The 19112-nt window shown below is 47.6% G+C and overlaps 1 protein-coding gene across 1 annotated transcript; it reads right to left on the bottom strand.

Annotated features, from left to right (window-relative positions):
- Positions 1–13364: 13364 nt before the first annotated feature.
- Positions 13365–14598, bottom strand: LOC101659262 (bcl-2-like protein 1). The gene has a single exon (XM_045288171.1). The coding sequence runs from the start codon at positions 14596–14598 to the stop codon at positions 14101–14103; it is 498 nt and encodes a 165-aa protein (XP_045144106.1). The 3' UTR covers positions 13365–14100.
- Between the last annotated feature and the right edge of the window lie 4514 nt (positions 14599–19112).

Below are 19112 nucleotides of genomic sequence, written 5' to 3'. Positions count from 1 at the left end.
AAAGAGAGAGAGAGAGAGTGGGGAGTCTAGAGAGAACAGGGGGTTGGAGGGGAGGGAAGGCTGGTGGGGAGTCGAGGGAGGCAGAGATTAAACAGAAGAGAAACAAACGAGTGGACTGACACGCTGGCACCTCAGGCAGGGTCCACACGGGCACGTCGCTCCTAACTGGAGGCTTTTCCAGCGCTGAAATGGAAACCAACGCCCTCGCCCTGGGGCGGCATCCGATCCGGTGTGCACAGAACTGCTCCGGGCCCTTTCCGAGGCACCCATCTTCAGCATCAGCCCGCCAGGCCTTTCTTCTCAAGGTGCTCTGGGCAGGTTTGGTTAGCAGCCGGGCGCTACGCCTTTTGCACTGGCCACATTCGCATTCGTACAAGACCACAGAGCAGCCCCCAGCAACGCTCACCCGTCAGTGTGTCCTGGGCCTCCTCCTGGGGTCCACACACCTCCTAGAGGCCAGCGGGCATCAGAGCCAGGGTTTGCCACAGCTTCAGAACCCACCCACGCCCCAGTTGGTGGCCAGGTTCTCTCTGCATGCCAGAGAGCGGAAGTGTGGTCACGCCATGGGGGGTCTTCTTGCTTTTCTGAGTGACCAGCCGGAACCAAACTCGCTGCCCTCCAGTCAGTGCTGACTCATCGTCACACCCCCTGGGGTGACTGGAACTGCGACTGTTCAGCGGGAGTGGAAAGCAGGCTTTCTCCCTCGGAGCCGCTGGGTGGTTTTGAACTGCTGACCAGGAGAATCGCAGCCGAACTCGTAACCATTGCACCACCAGGGCTCAGGCTTTACAGAGGGGAGAAGGCCTGGGTCTTTCTTGGTCACTGAGTAGCTCAGAGTACCTGTCCTCTGAAGGTCACCCAGCAACAAAGAAAGACCCCCAGAAAGTCCGGAGGGAAGTGGAGTCGGTTATTCTGGGCCACATCCTCCTGCTCCCTAGAGAGGCTCGTAGCCACTGGCACCATAAAAACTAGTTGGTTTTTATTTGTTTATTTCTCTCCTGAGAGGCACAAAGGGAAGAAGGAAAGGATATGGTCTAGTGAGGATTGGGAGATATTTTCAGTCCTGGAATTGTTGCTTGCTGTGGCAGTTATATCAATTTGACTGTCAATTTGAGAGGATTAAGAGTGAAGGGGTGGAGTCTAGCCCGTCAATCATGTCATAGCCAATGAGGCCTCTGGCCTTCTCCTGAGGATTCTGGGAACTCCTATATTCCTCCTCTGAGGCAGGAGACATGCTCTCTATTCAGTCCCTGGGAGACATTGCTATTGACAAGCCACATGGAGACAGGCTGATGGCAGTGCTGCGATGCTTCTACCGCCACTGGCTCCACAAGACTTCCCACCCACTGGCCTGTGATCTTCCTGCATTTGGCGCCATTGCATGTGTTTCCTGAGTCTGAAGAGGACTTTATAGGTTGGTATCGGACATGTGGGCTAATATCGGACTTATGGACTTGATCTGGACTGGGCTGGGATGTTATCTCAATATTCAATTGCTCTTGTATAGAAAACTCTCTCTTACACACATCCGAGTGTCTATGCATTTGCTTCTCCAGTCTACCCCGACTAACACAGTTGCCCACCAACAGCCTTTCCCTGACCTGTCCTTCCCTGGTCACAGATGTGGACTCCACGGGGGTCCCTGTTGCTGCCATTGGGTTGGTCCCCAGCACATGGCGACGTCGTGTACAATGAAATGGAACTGCCCATTCCCAGGACCGCCTGTGACCTGGACAGTGGGGAACCCATGGGGCTTTCGATGGCTGGCTGCCAGCGGTAGATACCAGGCCCTTCTTCTTCATCCACCTCAGTCTGAAAGTTCCCCTGAGGCCTAGTGAACCCGAGGGCAGCGTGCCAGCCTGCACGCACGGATGGAAAGGGCACTGGCCAAGAACCTAACTGGTTCCCCTGCACGGAAAGTGAGAAGTGTACTGCCACTGCCTGCCTCCCTCACGGGGAAACAAAAACGACCGAGGCTCACCCTCCCAGCCTCCTTGGCAGCTAGAAGCAGCCTTGTGGCCCATTGGCCAATGAATAAAAGGAACATTTTCTGGGGTGGGGTGGGGGTCTCAGTAACCAGAGGTTTGAGGAGAGCTCTAGTGGACCTCCTTCTTCTTTGGTTTCGGGGTGAGATGGTGTAAACATGCAACAATACTTGGTGCAAAGATGGCGAGGCTGCCGCCCAGGGGCAACACTCAGGGGGAAGGAAGCATGCTGGGGCTGGAAGGATGGATGGAAGGACGGATGGAGCCTGCATCAGTGATGGAGCTGGTGAGCTGTGGCACCGACCCTGGAACTGGGGACTTACCATGCCAGCTCATGAACGGGTTTAAAAAAATAATGTATTTCATGTTGTCATTGCTGAGAATATGCACAACAAAACATGGCACCCATTCCGGTCTGAAGTGGCACTTTAAGTTCCTCTTCCTCTTAGTTTGCAACCCTTCACCAGAGCCCGTGTTTCTAACGCTGAAGCAGAAGCTTATCCACAGAAGACGGCGCCCAGGCAAGCACTGACCTTGTGCCCCTGTCCCGAACGCCTTCTAGCTAACGTTACTGTCCGCACAGAAAAGTCAAGTCCCGCCCGGTACGTTTCACTTAACACACTCCACGAAGACGCCAGCTGCACCTTCTTTGCTTGCACTGATGCAAACTGCTCTTTGATGCGCTCCACGTCCTTTGCTTCCGCTCCCCGCCCCCCCCCCAAGCTTCTTCCCTTTCTACACCCAGCAGAGCAAGGTCAGCCAGTCGGCCTGGTCACGGGGAGGTTCCTCAATACTGAAGGATTCGTTTCAGCAGATGATGGAAACAGTGATGGTAAACGGAGACTGCTCCGGTCCTGTGAGTTGGAGCCTATTTGTCATATAGCTCCGTTTCCTAAATGATATCATGTACATTGAACAAACACTGAAATCTAAGTACGTGGCATTTATGGAAAAAATTCTAAATAATTTTCATATACAATATGTAACCTACAGAGTGCATAATTCAGGTATCATAAATAGATGCTAGGAAATTGCTTTCAAGTCTTCTAAGTTCTGCCCCAGCATTGTTCGCTGTGTGTTTCCACACTGATTATAATATAGAGACTTCATTCTTACCAAAACCCTCCATCGATGTCAGGCACGGATACTTCAAAGGGTCTCTCATCTCTAGGGCACTTATACAAAATTAGGGAGCAGTCCATAAGACCACCCCACATCTGACAGCAACTGCACAGTTGGAGGTAGTGTGGGGTTAAGGGGAAGAGAGGGAACCCCACAAAACATCACAGGTTCGGTAGGCGCAATTGTACAGCGAAAATAAGTAGAGATTATAGTAAAGTCATAGAGAGCATGAGAGTTAAAGGATGGAGTCAAGTAATGGAGTCAGACGCAATTCATGGTAGCATTGCTCACCTCAGCTAGGCTTGATGGTCCTCGTGGAGGGGGCTCAGTCGTCAGAGAAGAAGCCGCTGCCTCGTCCTCCTTAGTCACCTTCTCCAGCCACCCTCCCGAGAACCAGGGAGCCTCCTTATTTATTGCAACCACGCATCATATCACTTTAGGGGGATCTGATTACAGCGTCATACATTACAGAGAGGGGCAATACAATTCATTCTAGAACAAGTTTGATCATTCTGCTGTCTCCTATAATAAAGCAGGCAATTACTATCCTGGGAGACATGCAAGCCTTTCCCTGATAGCAGATAACAACCTACGTCATAGAGAGGGGTTGTAACGTAGGTAATACAAGCAATAGGAGGGGGATGACCTAGGGGTGAATGTGCAATAGTAAGAGGAGGGAATAGGGGGCATGTGTGGCAAGATAGTAGCCTAAGCTTAGTCATCTTAGAGTGGTCCCGGGCTTGCCTATGGGCACTGCTTCGAGAGAACAATAACAGAAAGGAATGGGCCTTATTTAGGGTGAGTCAGACTAATAGTCTAGCCACTATAGATGACTGATGTTAAGGAGAATAACCTCTGACCTACTTTCGCTGCCTAAAGAACAGTCATTCTCAAGCAGCTAAGTCTGGTATATATTTTGGGGAGACAACTTAAGAGAAATCCTTCTGTTCCTCACAGAGGTAGTTCTCAGGATCCTATTTCCTGTGACCCCATTTCAGTGGTGGGACTCAAAGTGGTTTAGCAGACCCCAGACCTCATTGTTGAGCTCAGCAAACCCACTGTTAAAATAGCACTTGAGATCAGGGTCATTTGTTGTTGTTGCTGTTTTGACAACGCCTGGTCTTTAACTATTCTTGTCAACACGCTAGTCCAAAGGCCTGGGTTCTTCTCCGTTTTCCTTATTCATTGTCCAGGAGTCAGGCACCTTAGTCTTCAACATGACACGCCATCTTTGTTTTTTAACACTTAAACGAGCTCTTTTGCAGCAGATTTACCCAGTGCAATGCGTCATTTGATTTTTTTTTTTTTTTTTTACTGCTGTCTCAATGTGTTAGTCTGGGTAGACTAGAGAAACAAATACATGGACATTCATATGGGTATAAGAAAGAGCTTTATACACAAGAGCAGTTGAATATTGAGAAAACATTCTAGCCCAGTCCAGATCAAATCCAGAAGTCCGATATTAGCCCATATGTCCAATGCCAATCTATAAGTTCCTCTTCAGACTCACAAAATGCATGCAATGACACTGAATGCAGGAAGATCACAGGCCAGCGGGTGGGAAGTCTTGTGGAGCCAGTGGCATTGTAAGCATCTCAGCGCTGTCAGGGGTCTCCACATGGCTTCTCCGGCTCCAGAGGTCTGGCTCCATGTTTCTTCTCCGCAGGGATGTCTCGCAGGGAGTGAGCCATGAGAGAGAGTGTCTCCTGCCTCCAGGGAGTAATACAGGGGTTCCCAGAATCCTCAGGAGAAGGCCATGCCCACACAGAGGCCTCATTGTCTTTATCTTCATTGACAGGCTAGACGCCACCCCTTCCCTCTTAATCTTCAAACTGACACCAGATTATGTAACTACCACACTCAATGTGTGTTGATTATGGCTCTAAGTCAAATGAAATCCATAACACTTCAATCTTTTCACCAGTTTTCAGGATGTTCCTGCTTGGCCCTGTGATGAGGACGTTTGGCTTCTTTATGCAATCTCGACGGAAGATGGTGGTCTTCGTCAGAAAGGCTCCAAGTCCTCTGCTTGGACAGCAAGGTTGTGTCATCTGCGCATCCTACAGCTGTTACTGCGCCGTCCTCGAATCGGTGCTCTGTTCTCCTTCATGCAGGGCAGCTTTGCTAGTTATTCCTCCTGCATCCAGATTGGATAAGTATGGTGACAGGATATACCCCTGAAGCACACTTTAACTTTAAACCACGAAGTATCCCCCTGTTGTATCTATCTCTTGATCTACATACCAGTTCCACGTGAGCACAATGAAGTGTCTGAAATTCCCATTCTTTTCAATATTATCCATGATGTTTTATGATCTACACAGTTGAATGCCTTTCCATAGTCAGTGAAACATAGGTAAAGATCCTTCTGGAATTCTCTGCTGGCAGCCAAAACGCCTCTGATACCACCAGGAATATCCCTCATTCCATGTCTCCTGAGTTCTGCTGAGTTTCTGGCGGTTCCATGTCAGTGGACCGCTGGAACGCTCTCTGGGTTATCTTCAGAAAATTGTACTTGCCTGTGCTAGTAATAATACCGTTCAGTGATTTCTCCACTCTGTTAGGCCACCTGTCTTTGTAAAGCACATGGGTATACGTGTTGTTGTTGTTGCTGCTAGTGTTTGGGTTGTTAGTTGCCATCGGAGACTCTGACTCACAGGGGGCTTACGTACAACAGCACAAAATGTGGCCTGGCCCTACGCAATCTTTACAGTTGTCTGGTCCACTGTTGTAACTACTGTGTTGTTGTCTCTCGTTGAGGGCTTTCCTCAGTTTGACCAACCCTCGCCTTGACCAAACAGGACAACCTTTCTGGCTAATAACATCCCAAAGTCAGTAAGACAGCGTCTAGCCATCCTCGCTTCAAAACAACCTTCTGCTGCTGTGTCTTCTCCAAGTGATTTGTTCATGCTTCTGGAAGTCCCGGTCTAGTCCCTATCCCTCACCAACGCCATCGGGTTCCCTGCTGTCTTCCTGTTCCACGGCCCGGATTCCACAGGAGTAAGAGGTGACTGAAAATACCACGGCGTGGGTCAGGGGCCCCTTCGTGGCTGATATCTTTGCATCCTTATAAATGAAAGGAAGTCTTTGAGCCGATTCGCCCACAGTACCATGTCATTTGGCTTGCTGACTGCTGCTTCCCTGGACACCAGTTGTTGATCCAGGTAGAATGAACTGGTTCTATTTCTCTCCAGAACCTCCACGGAGAGAAAGAAGTGCCATCTGTAAAGCCAAAACACTTGCAGTAAAGCCAAAATCAAAGTGTGTTGTAACGGGCAAAGCCTCACAGAGGAAACGACAAGTTCGATCCCCGTTAACAAAACAATGGGCCTTGGACTCGGAGAGGCCTGAGTGTTCAAACACATCCCTCGGGTGGAAAAGAACTGGGTGGAAAAGAACTTCCGCTGAAGCATTCATGCTGACCTTCAAGAGGAAGTTCCTTTGTACGAAACAGCAAGACACACAGGTGCAGCCAAGGCACACCCAAGAAAAGACTTCAGAAAGCACTGGTTTCCTCTCCCAATCAAAGTTTCCGTCTGACTCTTTCCCACACAGCTCAAAGCCAAATGAAATCTGTAAGAATATCTATGTGCATTCTTCTGCTTTACATTGGAGAATATCAATTCCAAAGAGAGGGTATAATCAGTGGGGGACTTCTTAAAAGACTACCACGGACTTCTGTAAACATTCTATGATTTCATTCATGACAGAATACTTTGATATTATGATTTGAGTTTGCACTTCCCTATATTTGTCCCAGGGGTTAATTGTGGAACAGATCATCAATTGCTCATATGCAAGTTCAAGGTGAAGCTGAAGAAAGTTAAAAGAAGTCCACAAGACTCAACATAGGACTTGCAGTGATGCTCACCTGAATTTAGAAATCATCTCAGGACTAGATTTGATGTGCTGAACACTAATGAGGTATGGGATGGCATCAAGGACAACGTATTCAAAGAAGACCAAAATCATTAGAATGGCGAGAAAGAAAGAAAAGACCAAGACGGATGACACAAGAGACTCTGAAACCTGCGTTCAATGCACGGTGACTAAAAGCAAGTGAAAAAAGGGGGAAATAAAAGAGTTAAAGAGAAGTTGCAGAGGGTGGCCTGAGAAAACAAAGTAAGGTATTTTAATGAAATGTGCAAAGACCAAAAGCGAGGAACACGATCATCATTTCTCAACCTGAAAGAACTGAAGAAAGAAAATCCAACCTTTGAGTAGCAAGAGTCTGAAAATCTGGACATCAAGAAAAAGCACAGCCTTGGAATAGGAGGAAGATTCGTTAAAACTTGCGATATGCAGACAACACACCTCGCTTGCCGAAAGTAAAGAGGACTTGAAACACAGACTGATTGTGGCATGCACTTTCTACCTCAACATTCAGAAAACATAATTGTCGTGCAATATCCTGGTAAATAGAGAAAAGAATGAAGTCGTCAAAGATTTTATTTCACTTGGATCCACAATGTTCACAAAAACAGCAGTCGAGAAAAAAAAAAAAAGACTTCTTGCATTGGGCAAATCTGCCCCAAAAGACCTCTTTAAAGTGTTTGGAAGCAAATATTTGAGTACGAAGGTCCATTCGAGCCATGGTATTGTCAATTGCTTCATACATGTTCAAGAACTGGACAATGAATAAGGATGGCTGAAGAAGGACTGGTGCATTTGAATTAGTGCCAAAGACTATTGTATGTCTAGCGACTGCCAGAAGAACAAATGGACTGACCTTGGAAGAAGTACCGCCAGAACTCCTTAGGAGGAAGGATGACAAGACTTCATCCCACATATTTTGGGCATGTTATCAGAAAAGATATCAGGCGAGGTAAAGTAGAGGGCGAGCAAAAAAGAGGAAGCCCCTTACTGAGATGGATCCAGGGGCTGTCACCCTGGGCGTGAACATAACGCTGATTGTGAGCACTGCAGAAAGGGCAGTCCTTCTTGTTACCTGGTTGAACGGACTCCACAGCACCCAACAGCAGCCGAGCTGCCCTCCTCTGATTCCAGGCAGGGAGCCAATTCCTTGGGGGTTGGGCACCATCATGGTGAATGTTCTGTGCCAACTTGACCAGACCGTGGATCCCAATAGTATGTAATTCTCATCCATTTTGTGATCTGATGTCAGGGACGTTTCCTTGAGGATAGGGCCTGCATCCAACATATCTGGGCTTTCTGGCAAAGCTCACCTGTTCTCCATCCTGCATCCAAATTGTCAACCTCTGTCTTCTGGTTCTCAGGATGTGAGCCAGCAGCCTACCACTGACCTACAGCTTTTAGGATTTGCCCACCGTTGCAACTCTGTGAGCAAGCAGCCTTCTGCTTGACCTGCCAAGTTGGAGCTCATCAGCCTCTTCGATCAGGATAACCTCCAGCCTGATGCCTGGACCATAGATCAGGGGCTTGCCACTGCCCACAACTGCATGGGCTATTTCTGCTGGTACTTATACATGTTTCCCCAGCTTTGCTCCTCTGGAGAACCCAGCCCAAGACATTTGGGACCAAGAGTGTGGTCTCCAGGAAAAAATATGTCTGTGTTTTCTGAATTGGTTCTCAAATCTGGTTGGACCTAAATACACTGATGATTCTAATTCCAGTAGAGGAGAGGACATGGCTACATCATGATAGAGAGCGGTCGCATAAATATATAAAGCGGCACCACCATTGGATCAAAGAGTTGTGACAAACAAGACCCCTGGTAATTGTGTATTTGACACCTTTCAGTTCTCCTGTCACATGGAGAAGTATAGGGAGACTGGTGGGTGGGTCCTGCTTTCTCTAGAGCAGTGGTCCTCAACCTTCCTCACGCCGTGACCCGTCCATACAGCTCCTCGCGGTGGTGACCCCCAGCCATCAAATTATTTTTGTTGCTACTTCATCACTGTCATTTTGCTACTGTTATGAATTATAATATAAATATCTGATATGCAGGACGTATTTTCATTGTTACAAAATGAACATCATTAAAGCACAGTGATCCACGACAAAACCAATGTCATTCTATATTGTGAAATATTTATTTCTAATGACAAATAAATGAAAGTTTGTCTTAAAGCATGGTGTAGCATGGGTAACAGTCTTAATATGACAACAGTAGACTACATTGCTACATTTTGCGACAGTATGCATAAAAAGCCAACGTCAGCGTGAAGGTTGAGATAGCTTCTTTCTCGCCAGATCAGAAATTCTCGCGGCAGTCTTTGCAAGAGCACAACGAAGATCATCTTCCACAAATACCTCTCCTTCTGTATGTAGACTGGATAACCAACAAGCTGGAAACCCGTTTCACACAGGTACGTTGTTGGAAATGGAAGAAGAAGACACAACACTCTCAGACAGAACAGGATGTGCCTGCAAACACTTGATCCAGAGTTTTGTAACTGGCACTGTAGAGAAATCGTTCTCGCTGCAACGCTATTAATAAGAATAAGTTCAATGAACTCCTCTTGTGTGGTCTCAGGAACATCTTCAACGTTGACTGTGAACGGGCTTCTGGCAAGTGCATACGGGGTGTCAGGTAGATTTGGAAAGTACGATGAAATTCTGTCTGCAAGCATGTTCAAGTGTTCTTTCACAGAAATCATCATTGTAATCCTTTTGTCTGGTACAATGTCATGTTCCTCAAAGGAAGCAGATAATGTAGGCAACGTGTAAATTTTATTTTCATCCAATTTTTTTTTTGTGCCAAAGCTGAAGTTTCATTTGGAATGATCGGATCTTTTCAAACAAATCGAGGCATGTTGCATTTGGTCCTTGCCGTGATAAATTTAACTCATTCAAGATAGCAAAGATGTCAACCAAGTGAGCTATTTTCTGCAGTTCACTTTTGTCGCTGAAAAGTGCTTTGAACTGCATTCTTGCTTTCTAATTAAAAAACGTTTTGAGTTCATCACGAAGCTCAAAAACACGTTTTAAAACCTTTCCTCTCGACAACCATCTCACTTTGTGTGAAATAACAGAGCATTATTCGGTGTATCCAACTCTTTGCACAGTTGTGAAAACAGTCAACTGTTTACAATGCTTGCCATTACAAAATTGACAGAACTTATGATGCCTTTCATTACTTCTTGTGACTCTTGTGGCAGCGTCATTGCTGATATTTGCCGATGAATCATACAGTGAGTGCCGATGACTTTTGGTGACTCATTCAGTACCAAAGGTTGAACTCCAGACCGACGTCCTCGCAGAGCTGGAGCACCATCTGTGCAAACACCACAAACCTTTTCCCAGGAGATCTTGTGCTCTCTCAGAAATGAACCAACTGTGTCAAATACATCACGTGCACTAGTTGTCTTTTCAAGAGGTTTGCAAAAAAGAAACTCATCTTTAAAGTCGCCATCATTAGTATACCTCACGTAAACCAGTAACTGTGAGCAATTTGCAACGTCTATAGATTCTTCAAGCTGGATGCTAAATATTGGAAGTGGAGCAGATTTTATTTCCTGGATTACCTGATCAAGAATATCAGCAGACATGTCATCTATTGGCATCGATTCTTCTGCGGGCAGTGTCAATAGATAAGGAAATTGCACTCAATTTCATAACAAATTCATCTCCGATCATAATTCAAACAATGTCTTTGGTCACTAGCAAGAATAAACCCTCAGCAATGGTGTGAGGTATTGTGTTAGTCTGGGTACTTTAGAGAAACAAATCTATAGAAACTCATGTATAAGAGAGAGGTTTGTGTGTTTTTTTGAAAGAGAGTTTTATATAAAGGGTAAGTGCACATCAAAAAAAGCCTCCCAACCCAGTGCTGCCCAAACCCACAAGTCCAACATTAGCCCATATGTCCGACACCAATCCACAAAGTCCTCCTCCATCTCACAAAACACATGCAATGAAGCTGACTGCAGGAGGAAAGCCGAATCAGTGAATGTGTAAGCATCTCAGCACTGGCAGGGGTTTCCACACGGCTGCTCCAGCACCCAGGGCTGCAACCGAGTAGGTCCATGTGGCTTCTCCTTGGGGATATCTTGCAGGAAGTGAGCCTTGCCAGCTGAAGCAGAGAACTGGCTAAGGCAGTTTCACCCTGGTCTGACCATCACAAAGCAAGAGACCTGAGAACTAGAAAGGTGAGGCTCACAGAGCCATTTATCTCTCTGCTTTTCAATGAATTCCACATGTGTTTATCGGCCAGGTTGGCACAATAAACTTTAACTACATCAGGTTTCATAGCTCTGGTGATCCTGAGTGCCACCAAATATGAAGCTTCAACGACTGCTACATTTTGTTTGTGGTACTTGCCACTAGTGTCAAGTCTGGCTTTCTTGAGTCCATCAGCTTTGCTTGTAAAATCATTGGTATCCTTGCCGGAAAAGTTCAGAAGCTTGCTATCAAAATGGTGTTTTAGTTTGTTTGGCTTCATAGATTCAGCTGATAGAACTTTACAACAAATAACACATTGCAGTTTCTCAATTCCTGCTATCATTGAGGTTAAACCATACTATAAAAAATCCTCACTAAATTTTCTTTTCCTAGCATTCTTCTCTACACAATCCATTGTCATGGGATGGTTTGCTAATGAAAATAATATATAACAATAGCTTTAATAATACAAAAGATGATATATGGCATAGCTCAGTCGATATAGTTCATTAAAATTTCCTAGGATTTACCATTCTGTGACTTCACATCAACCACAGCTGAATATAAAAAGACCCATCAGCATTCAGATTAAGTTCCCATGGTATATATATTTGCAATAGTTGATGATGTTACATTTACCCAGTCATTATAATTCATGAAGTCTCGTTTTACCTCCAATTCTGCTGCTTTCAACACAGTAACTGCTTTCAACATAGTAGCTGCTCTCTACACCGTAGCTGCTCTTTACACGTGTGACTGGTCTGCAGAAGTATATTATGAAGCCAACCCTGTCACATACACCTGTATTTGTACGGGGTGTATATGATGCGGTTGGCGTGATGATGTCATCATGCTGGGTAATCATAAGTGGATGTATCTGCATGTTGGCGGACCTGCTTGGATGTGGATAGAGGAACGGTGCCTTGGTTCCTAAGATCATCGGAAATATGTGTTTTCCGATGGTCTTAGGTGACCCTGTGAAAGGGCTGTTCGACCCCCAAAGGGGTCGCTCTCGACCCACAGGTTGAGAACTGCTGCTCTAGACAAACCAGGGAAAGAAAGGCAAAGCTTAGGACTGCAGAGGTGCAGCTCAAGAGCTACACAGAAGAGCTGAGAATTTCCACTTGTGCTCTGATACCCCAAACGCGCTGCCATCGAATCCGTGTTGACTCACGGCAACGCCATGGGACAAGCTCTTGCTGGTTTCTGAGACTAACTCTTACAGGAGTAGAAAGCTTCCTCTTTCTCCTGTTGAGCAGCTGGTCATTTTGAACTGCTGATCTTGAGTAAGCGCCCCAAATAGGTAACCACCACACCATAGGTCCTCAAATCACAGCTGCCCAAGAAACCTTTATCTCTTGTAAGTAACAGAGCTTACAAACCCGCAGTCTTATCTTAAGAGTGGCTGAATGACCATGCAAATTGCTTCTCAATCTGGAATGGTACTGGAGTTAAAGCGAGGACATTGATTGTAAAGAAATGAGATTTAGGAACTTGGAATGGGGACATGTGGGAAGATAATCAGGAAGCTGGGGACTTTGGGCCCCTAAATACCTTTTTTTTTTTTCACTGATTCAACACAGTTTATTACTGAACTGCACTTTCACCTTCACATGGATTATGTCAAAGAGCTGGAACAAGTGGGGGGATTAGGGAGGAGAGGGAGAGGCACCCCTCAGGAGCCGTGACCCCTGGCAGGCTTCCCTGGGCCAGGGCAGAGGAGGGAGCATCAGGCTGTCCAATCTCCGGGGCCCCAGCTCTTCACGTGCACGCGCACAGCAAGTCAGCAGCTCCTCACACATAAATACAGACACGCTTAACAAAAATAGTATATCATCTTCACAAGGAATAAAAACTAGTCTTGAGTATGTACAGCAGAGAGCCCCGGGTGGCCAGGACCCCAGAGACGAGACAGGCCATGGGTGGAGCAGAGCAGGGAGGGAGGTTGGTCTGAAGGGTCCCTGGCCAGGCCACTCTGGCCTCGGCAGCCCTGCTGCCCAGGCCAAGTGTGGGTGGGTGCCTCCAGACCCCTCTACCCCGGGCACAGCGTCTCCTTCCTGCTCGAGGTATGGAAGAACCAAGGTTCCTCCCTCTGGCCTGGGGTCCCCATGGGCACAGGCCCAAGGCAAAGATGCCACAGGCCGACCTCCTTGCAAGAAGAGGCAGCTGGGGCCGTAAACAGCTCTGGGGCACCTGTCCAGGGCCCAGTTGGTCCCTCAGTCATGCTCATGGGAGCCAGAGGAGAGGAAGGGCCTGGCGTGGTGCTAAGCTGCGAGGGCCACCCTTGCTCTGGCCTGGGGTGCCTCCTGCGGTGACAGCTTCCATCTTGGGAGGCCCATGGATGGGAGTCAGGGTGTTGGCCAGGCCAGAGGTGGGGCCTGATCTTTTGTTGCTTTATCCCAAGCAGCCTGACTTTCTAACTCACCCAGTTTGTAGCCCTACATAGCCTGAGGGGGTAGGAGATGGGAGGGAGGGAAGCCCCGGCCCAGGGGGGCGAGGGAAATGGTCAGTTCCGAGGCCACAGACATCACAAGGAGGCAATCTAGTCTTTCTTTCCGGGAAGAGAGTGAGGAAGCTTTCCAGCTCCCTGGCAGACAGCAGTCTTGGGAGGCTAGGGGCTGAGGGGCCTATCGAGCAGCAGGGCTCTCTTGTCCCCGGCCACAACACCTGCCCACACCTGGCAGCTTCCACAGAGAAGCTGTAGGTTTTGAGGCAGGAAAACTGAAGTGTGGGGAAAGGTGGCCCTCACAGAAGCGTGGGATATTCTAGAAAAGTTAACTGTGGGGGGACCAGGTGGAAGCCCTGCCCTGTGGTGGGTGGGCAGGCGAGGGTGGCATGTAGTGGTTCTCCTGGTGGCAATGGTGATGGAATGGAGGGGCGCTGAGGGGAAAGGGCTGTCAGTGTCTGGTCATTTCCGGCTGAAGAGCGAGCCCAGCAGAACCACACCAGCCACAGTCATGCCCGTCAGGAACCAGCGGTTGAAGCACTCCTGGCCCTTCCGGCTCTCGGCTGCTGCATTGTTCCCATAGAGTCCCACGAAAGTGTCCCAGCCGCTGTTCTCCTGGATCCAAGGCTCTAGGTGGTCATTCAGATAAGTAGCCATCCAAGTTGCGATCCGACTCACCAATACCTGCATCTCCTTGTCTACGCTTTCCACGCACAGTGCCCCACCGAAGGAGAAAAAGGCCACGATGCGACCCCAGTTCACCCCATCCCGGAAGACTTCATTCACTACCTGCTCAAAGCTCTGATACGCTGTCCCTGGGGTGATGTGGAGCTGGAATGTCAGGTCACTGAATGCCCGCCGGTAGCGCAGTTCAAACTCATCGCTGGCCTCCCGCAGAGCTTGTTTCACGGAGGTCATGGGGATCACCTCCTGTGGAAAGGACAGCCCACTTCTTCCCATCTGAAGAAATTACTCCATCTCTGTCTGCTAAACCAGATTAACTCAGCCCTGTCAGAAGATCATCCCGCCGAGGTATCGCCTGGGGCGGTGTCAGAAGCGCTGCGTGGGACTAAGGCAGATGCCCTGTAAGATACTGCTGAAAGTTCTCAGGACCTGCCTCCACCACCCACTTTTCCTTCTTTTTTTTTTTTTTCCCACTTTTCCTTCTTGACCCACAGCTAAACTTAAGTCCCAGCAATGCGCAAGAAACAGATACAAAGTGTAACCTACAAGATGGTATTGCTAGACTGAAAAAAAAAAGTACTTAAATTTGTTAATATATACAAATAGAAACTTGAGAACTATGTGTGAGAATGGCTATTAAGGATATGGGGGGAATAGTACAAGGACCATAAAGTGGAATCAGTCTTGAATTTGTTGATTCAGGCCCCATTAAGCACACATTCTTCAGCCAAAGTTTCAGCCTGAGAGGCTAGAGAATCTAATTGTTATTTGGTTAGTTCCCTAAAGCCTGGATTAAGTGATGGCTTACACTAAATCAAGTTGGAATGCCAGACTGGCCTAGCATTCTATATAGTAGAAGAAGGTGTCCAAGGATGTAGGGCAGGGGTCCTCAAAATTTTTAAACAGGGGGCCAGTTCACTGTCCCTCAGACCCGTTGGAGGGCCGGACTATAGTTTTTTTGAAAAAACTATGAACAAATTCCTATACGCACTGAACATCTTATTTTGAAGTAAAAATCCAAACGGGGCAAAAACACCCGGCAGGCTGTCCTCAGCGGGCCGCATGTGGCCCGCGGGCCGTAGTTTGAGGACCCCTGATGCAGGGGAATTGGCATGTTCAATGGATTTCTCAGATTGAACGCACAGAGTCACCCAGGGAATTCCCAGATGACACACTTTTCACAGCAAGGAGGAGGAAACGTGGGAAGGAAGCCCCAGCATCCTTGAAGCCGACTGTGATTGCAATTTGACATAAGTCAGATTTGAAAGCGAGAACGGCTCTAGGTGAATAAAGACACCTAACCACGATGGGGCTGGACGCCCCGCAGGAGCAGGAGCCGGCTAGCAGTACTTCCTCCCCCAGGGCGAGGTGAGCGAGTCAAAGCAGCCATCAGAACAGTGCGACTCTCGCGGACTCATGGCCTTGGCTACTTGGTCAACATGTCCCCAGGAATCGAACAGATGAGAAGTCTACTAAATATTTATAGGATCTGTATAAACATAAGAATTGAAGTTCAAGTGAAAGGCACGAACAACAGTGGAAAACACAGAGGAGAAAGAAGGGGGTGAGCAGAGCTTGAAGTTAAGGTGGCCACCAGCCAAGGAAGAGATGGAGCCACCCCAAACTGGAGGACATGTGACTTTTCTGGCCCTTAGGCACTCATACCTTCCTGCATCCTTCTTTTACATAAAAGAGTTTAATTGTGTTTAATTACTGCATCAGTATAAAAACAAATGTCAGGGTGGATATGTTGCTGTTACTATATCAATACCGTATGATTTAAAAATGAACATAGGAACATTTTCCCAGGCCCCTGAGAGCATTGTGGGCCCCAGACATGGTGAGTGTTTGGCCTAATGGCTAAGTCGCTATCAGTTCTGAGACACAAGATTACCTGATTTTTATTTTCTTCTTCACATCTTAGTTATATTTTCCAAATGCCCAACATGGAAGACTTGTTCTTGTGCTCTAATGAAAAGGCACTGGAACAAGGAAATTGGTAAGCATGAGTAGCTGGCCTGTTTGACTCAACGCCAACACGAAAAATTAAAAGTAGATGCAGTCTCTGGAGGCAACCCCTTCCAGGGATCTTAAAGATCCCCATCCCACAGTGGGCATTCCTGGGGCAGCTGGTCTAGCACACACAGGACTTTCTGCTCTAGTCGAGAAGTGGGACAACCCTTCTGCTTTCATCACAAAGGAGCTCTCTGATTTACACAGAACATGGGCTCCTGCCCTGCCCTCCACATGCGAGGATGACCCGATTCAACACACTGGCTCTCTCTCCAGGGGTGGACACGCCCCATCCCCACTCCCTCGCCCAGTCTGAAGAGCATTTGGACGAGGAAGACAGGTCTTGGGAACACTGGAAGGGCACCAACCAGCTCTCCGAGAGGTTCAGGCGCTGCACCAACACATCATGAACCGGTGGTGCTTGCCACACTGTCAGGTTTGTGGTTGGCTGCAAAGCACAAGGTCCGCAATTTGAAACCACCGGTTGCTCTGTGGGAGAAAGAGGAGGCTTTCAGCTCCCGTAAAGACTGACAGTCTTGGAAACCCACAGGGGCCGTTCCACTTGTCCTGTAGGGTCGGCATGAGTCAGAACTGACTCGATGGCAGACTTAAGAGATTTGACTTTACAAAACAAACCTTCAACCTTTCCCTTAGCAATGGAGCAGAGTCACCGTGGCACCACCCAGGGACACCCTCCACTTACGTGTCCTGGGGTTGCTTTCAGTAAAGTCTACTCACATTTTGATTGGGATTGCACTGAACCTAAGGATTCATTTGGAGAGAATCGCGATCTTGGCAGTACCAAGCCTTCAACCACAGAGCGTGGTCTATCCCTCGCGGATTTCAGCTTTCTTTCACTTCTTTGTAGCAATTCGTCATTTGCAGTTAAGAAGTCATGCCAATCTTTTATTTTATGTCTTCCTTGATATTTGATATTAATTAAGCTATTGCAATGGTCAGATAGTAAACATACTAGATCAGTGAGGTAATGTCTGGGGAAAGTTCTTTGCAAACTGTCAATTTGAGACAGTCTTTCGCAGCCACGATGCTGAGCACATAATTTTAGAAAGCTAGTCTGCACACCCGGGGCCTCTTTCCTAGTAACCGACCAAATCTTTCCTGGTTAATCTTTACTAATTAACCAAGATATTGAGGCTACACAGCCAGGACAGTGAAAGAAGATTACACCAGAGGCCAAGGACTCAGAGAATTGTTCGTCCTGGGGTCGATTCTGACTCACGGTGACTCCATATGCCAGAGGAGAGGCAGCTGGATCTTAGCCATTCACACCACCGGACACCGTAGAAAAAAATGATCGACCTGGAATAAACTCTAGGGGGAAAACTGTTTACATTCTGAGGTTGGCAGAGGGGGTTACACGTTGACTGCTAACCACAAGGTTAGCAGTTGAAAACTATCAGCTCCTCCACGGGAGAAAGATGAGGCTTTCTGCTCCCATAAAGATCCACAGCCTTGGTCACACGCAACGGCAGCTCTACTTTGTCCTATAAGGTCACCATGAGTCAGAATTGACTAATGGCAGTGTGTTTGTTTTGTTTTGCTTTTTGGAGGAGGGGGGTCACTAGCTGGTCTGGCGGGGCTGAGGGGGACAGTGTCTCACAAAACAGACCATTCAACCAAGCGTAGGGACACTCACAATCTACACATTCCTGGAGCTCTTGCGGAAATGCTCTCGTGGCTGGTTGCACCAGCCAGGGCTTGGTGGGAGTGCTGGTCCCATCTCAGCTTCTCCGCCTCCCCCCACATCATGGGTCTTTCTCAGCTGCAGAACAGACTGAGGTGTCTCCCTGGGACATTTCCTGGGAATGTTAGTGCTCACTTTCTGTTGCTCCCGGGTCTGAACAGCAGGCCCACACTCACCTGCTGCTCCCAGGCACAGCAGGGCTCTCATCCATCCTTTCCAGTTGCCTTGAGGGGAAAATGGCCAAGAATCCAGCCCCTAAGGAATTAACAACTTCAAACACACATGCACAAGGGAGGCAAATGTTGCTTATTTATCCCCACATCACTCAACTCCAGTCTCCTAAATCCCTCCCTGACCAATATAGCAATAACCATTATGCATGTATGGCAAACAATTATTAAACAACCTACCACCTACCAGAAGCCAGAGGTGTGGCAACGACGGCACAACCAAAGTGTGTGCGTAGAGGACAGGGAAAGGCAGGAGGAACAAGACCATCCATTGCAAACCAAAAGGAATTTAGGAGCCCAGGATCTTGATTTGGTATCCCTAAAAGTAGACCCTAAGATAAGGACACAGCCTTGCTTGCTGAAAGTGAGGCGGAATTGAGACGCTTGCTGATGAAAATCAAGGATTTCAGCCTTAACTATGGATTACAAGTCTGTGTAAATAGGTCCAAATCCTTACAACTGGACCGATGGGTAGCACCTGGATACATGAGGAAAAGGTTGACTTTGTCGTGCTTGGATCCACAATGAATGGTCACAGAAGCAGCAGTCAAAAGATCAAAAGACACGTTGCCTTGGGTAAACCCGCTGTATAAGACTTCTTCAGAGTATTGAAAAGCAAGGATGTCACTCTGAGGACTAAGGGGCACCTGACCCAAGCCAGGGTCCTTCCCCTGGCCTCATGGGTATGTGAAAGTTGGACACTGAAGACGGATGACAGGTGAAGAACTGATGTTTTTGAATTGTGGCAACGAATATTGAAAGTGCCATGAATTGCTAAAAGGACTGTATTCGTCCAGATCAACTAGAGAAACAAATGCACTGACACTCATATGTGTTTAAGA

Source organism: Echinops telfairi, unplaced genomic scaffold, assembly GCF_000313985.2.
Source record: "Echinops telfairi isolate 266 unplaced genomic scaffold, ASM31398v2 ScPeMD7_18;HRSCAF=68, whole genome shotgun sequence".
Taxonomy (NCBI): Eukaryota; Metazoa; Chordata; class Mammalia; order Afrosoricida; family Tenrecidae; genus Echinops; species Echinops telfairi.
The sequence above is the reverse complement of the archived record's forward strand: the minus strand, read 5'-3'. Positions and strand labels throughout refer to the sequence as shown.

Excerpts from the sequence above, each read along its gene's own strand:
- LOC101659262 (XM_045288171.1), bottom strand. The coding sequence starts at position 14,598 with ATGGGAAGAAGTGGGCTGTCCTTTCCACAGGAGGTGATCCCCATGACC.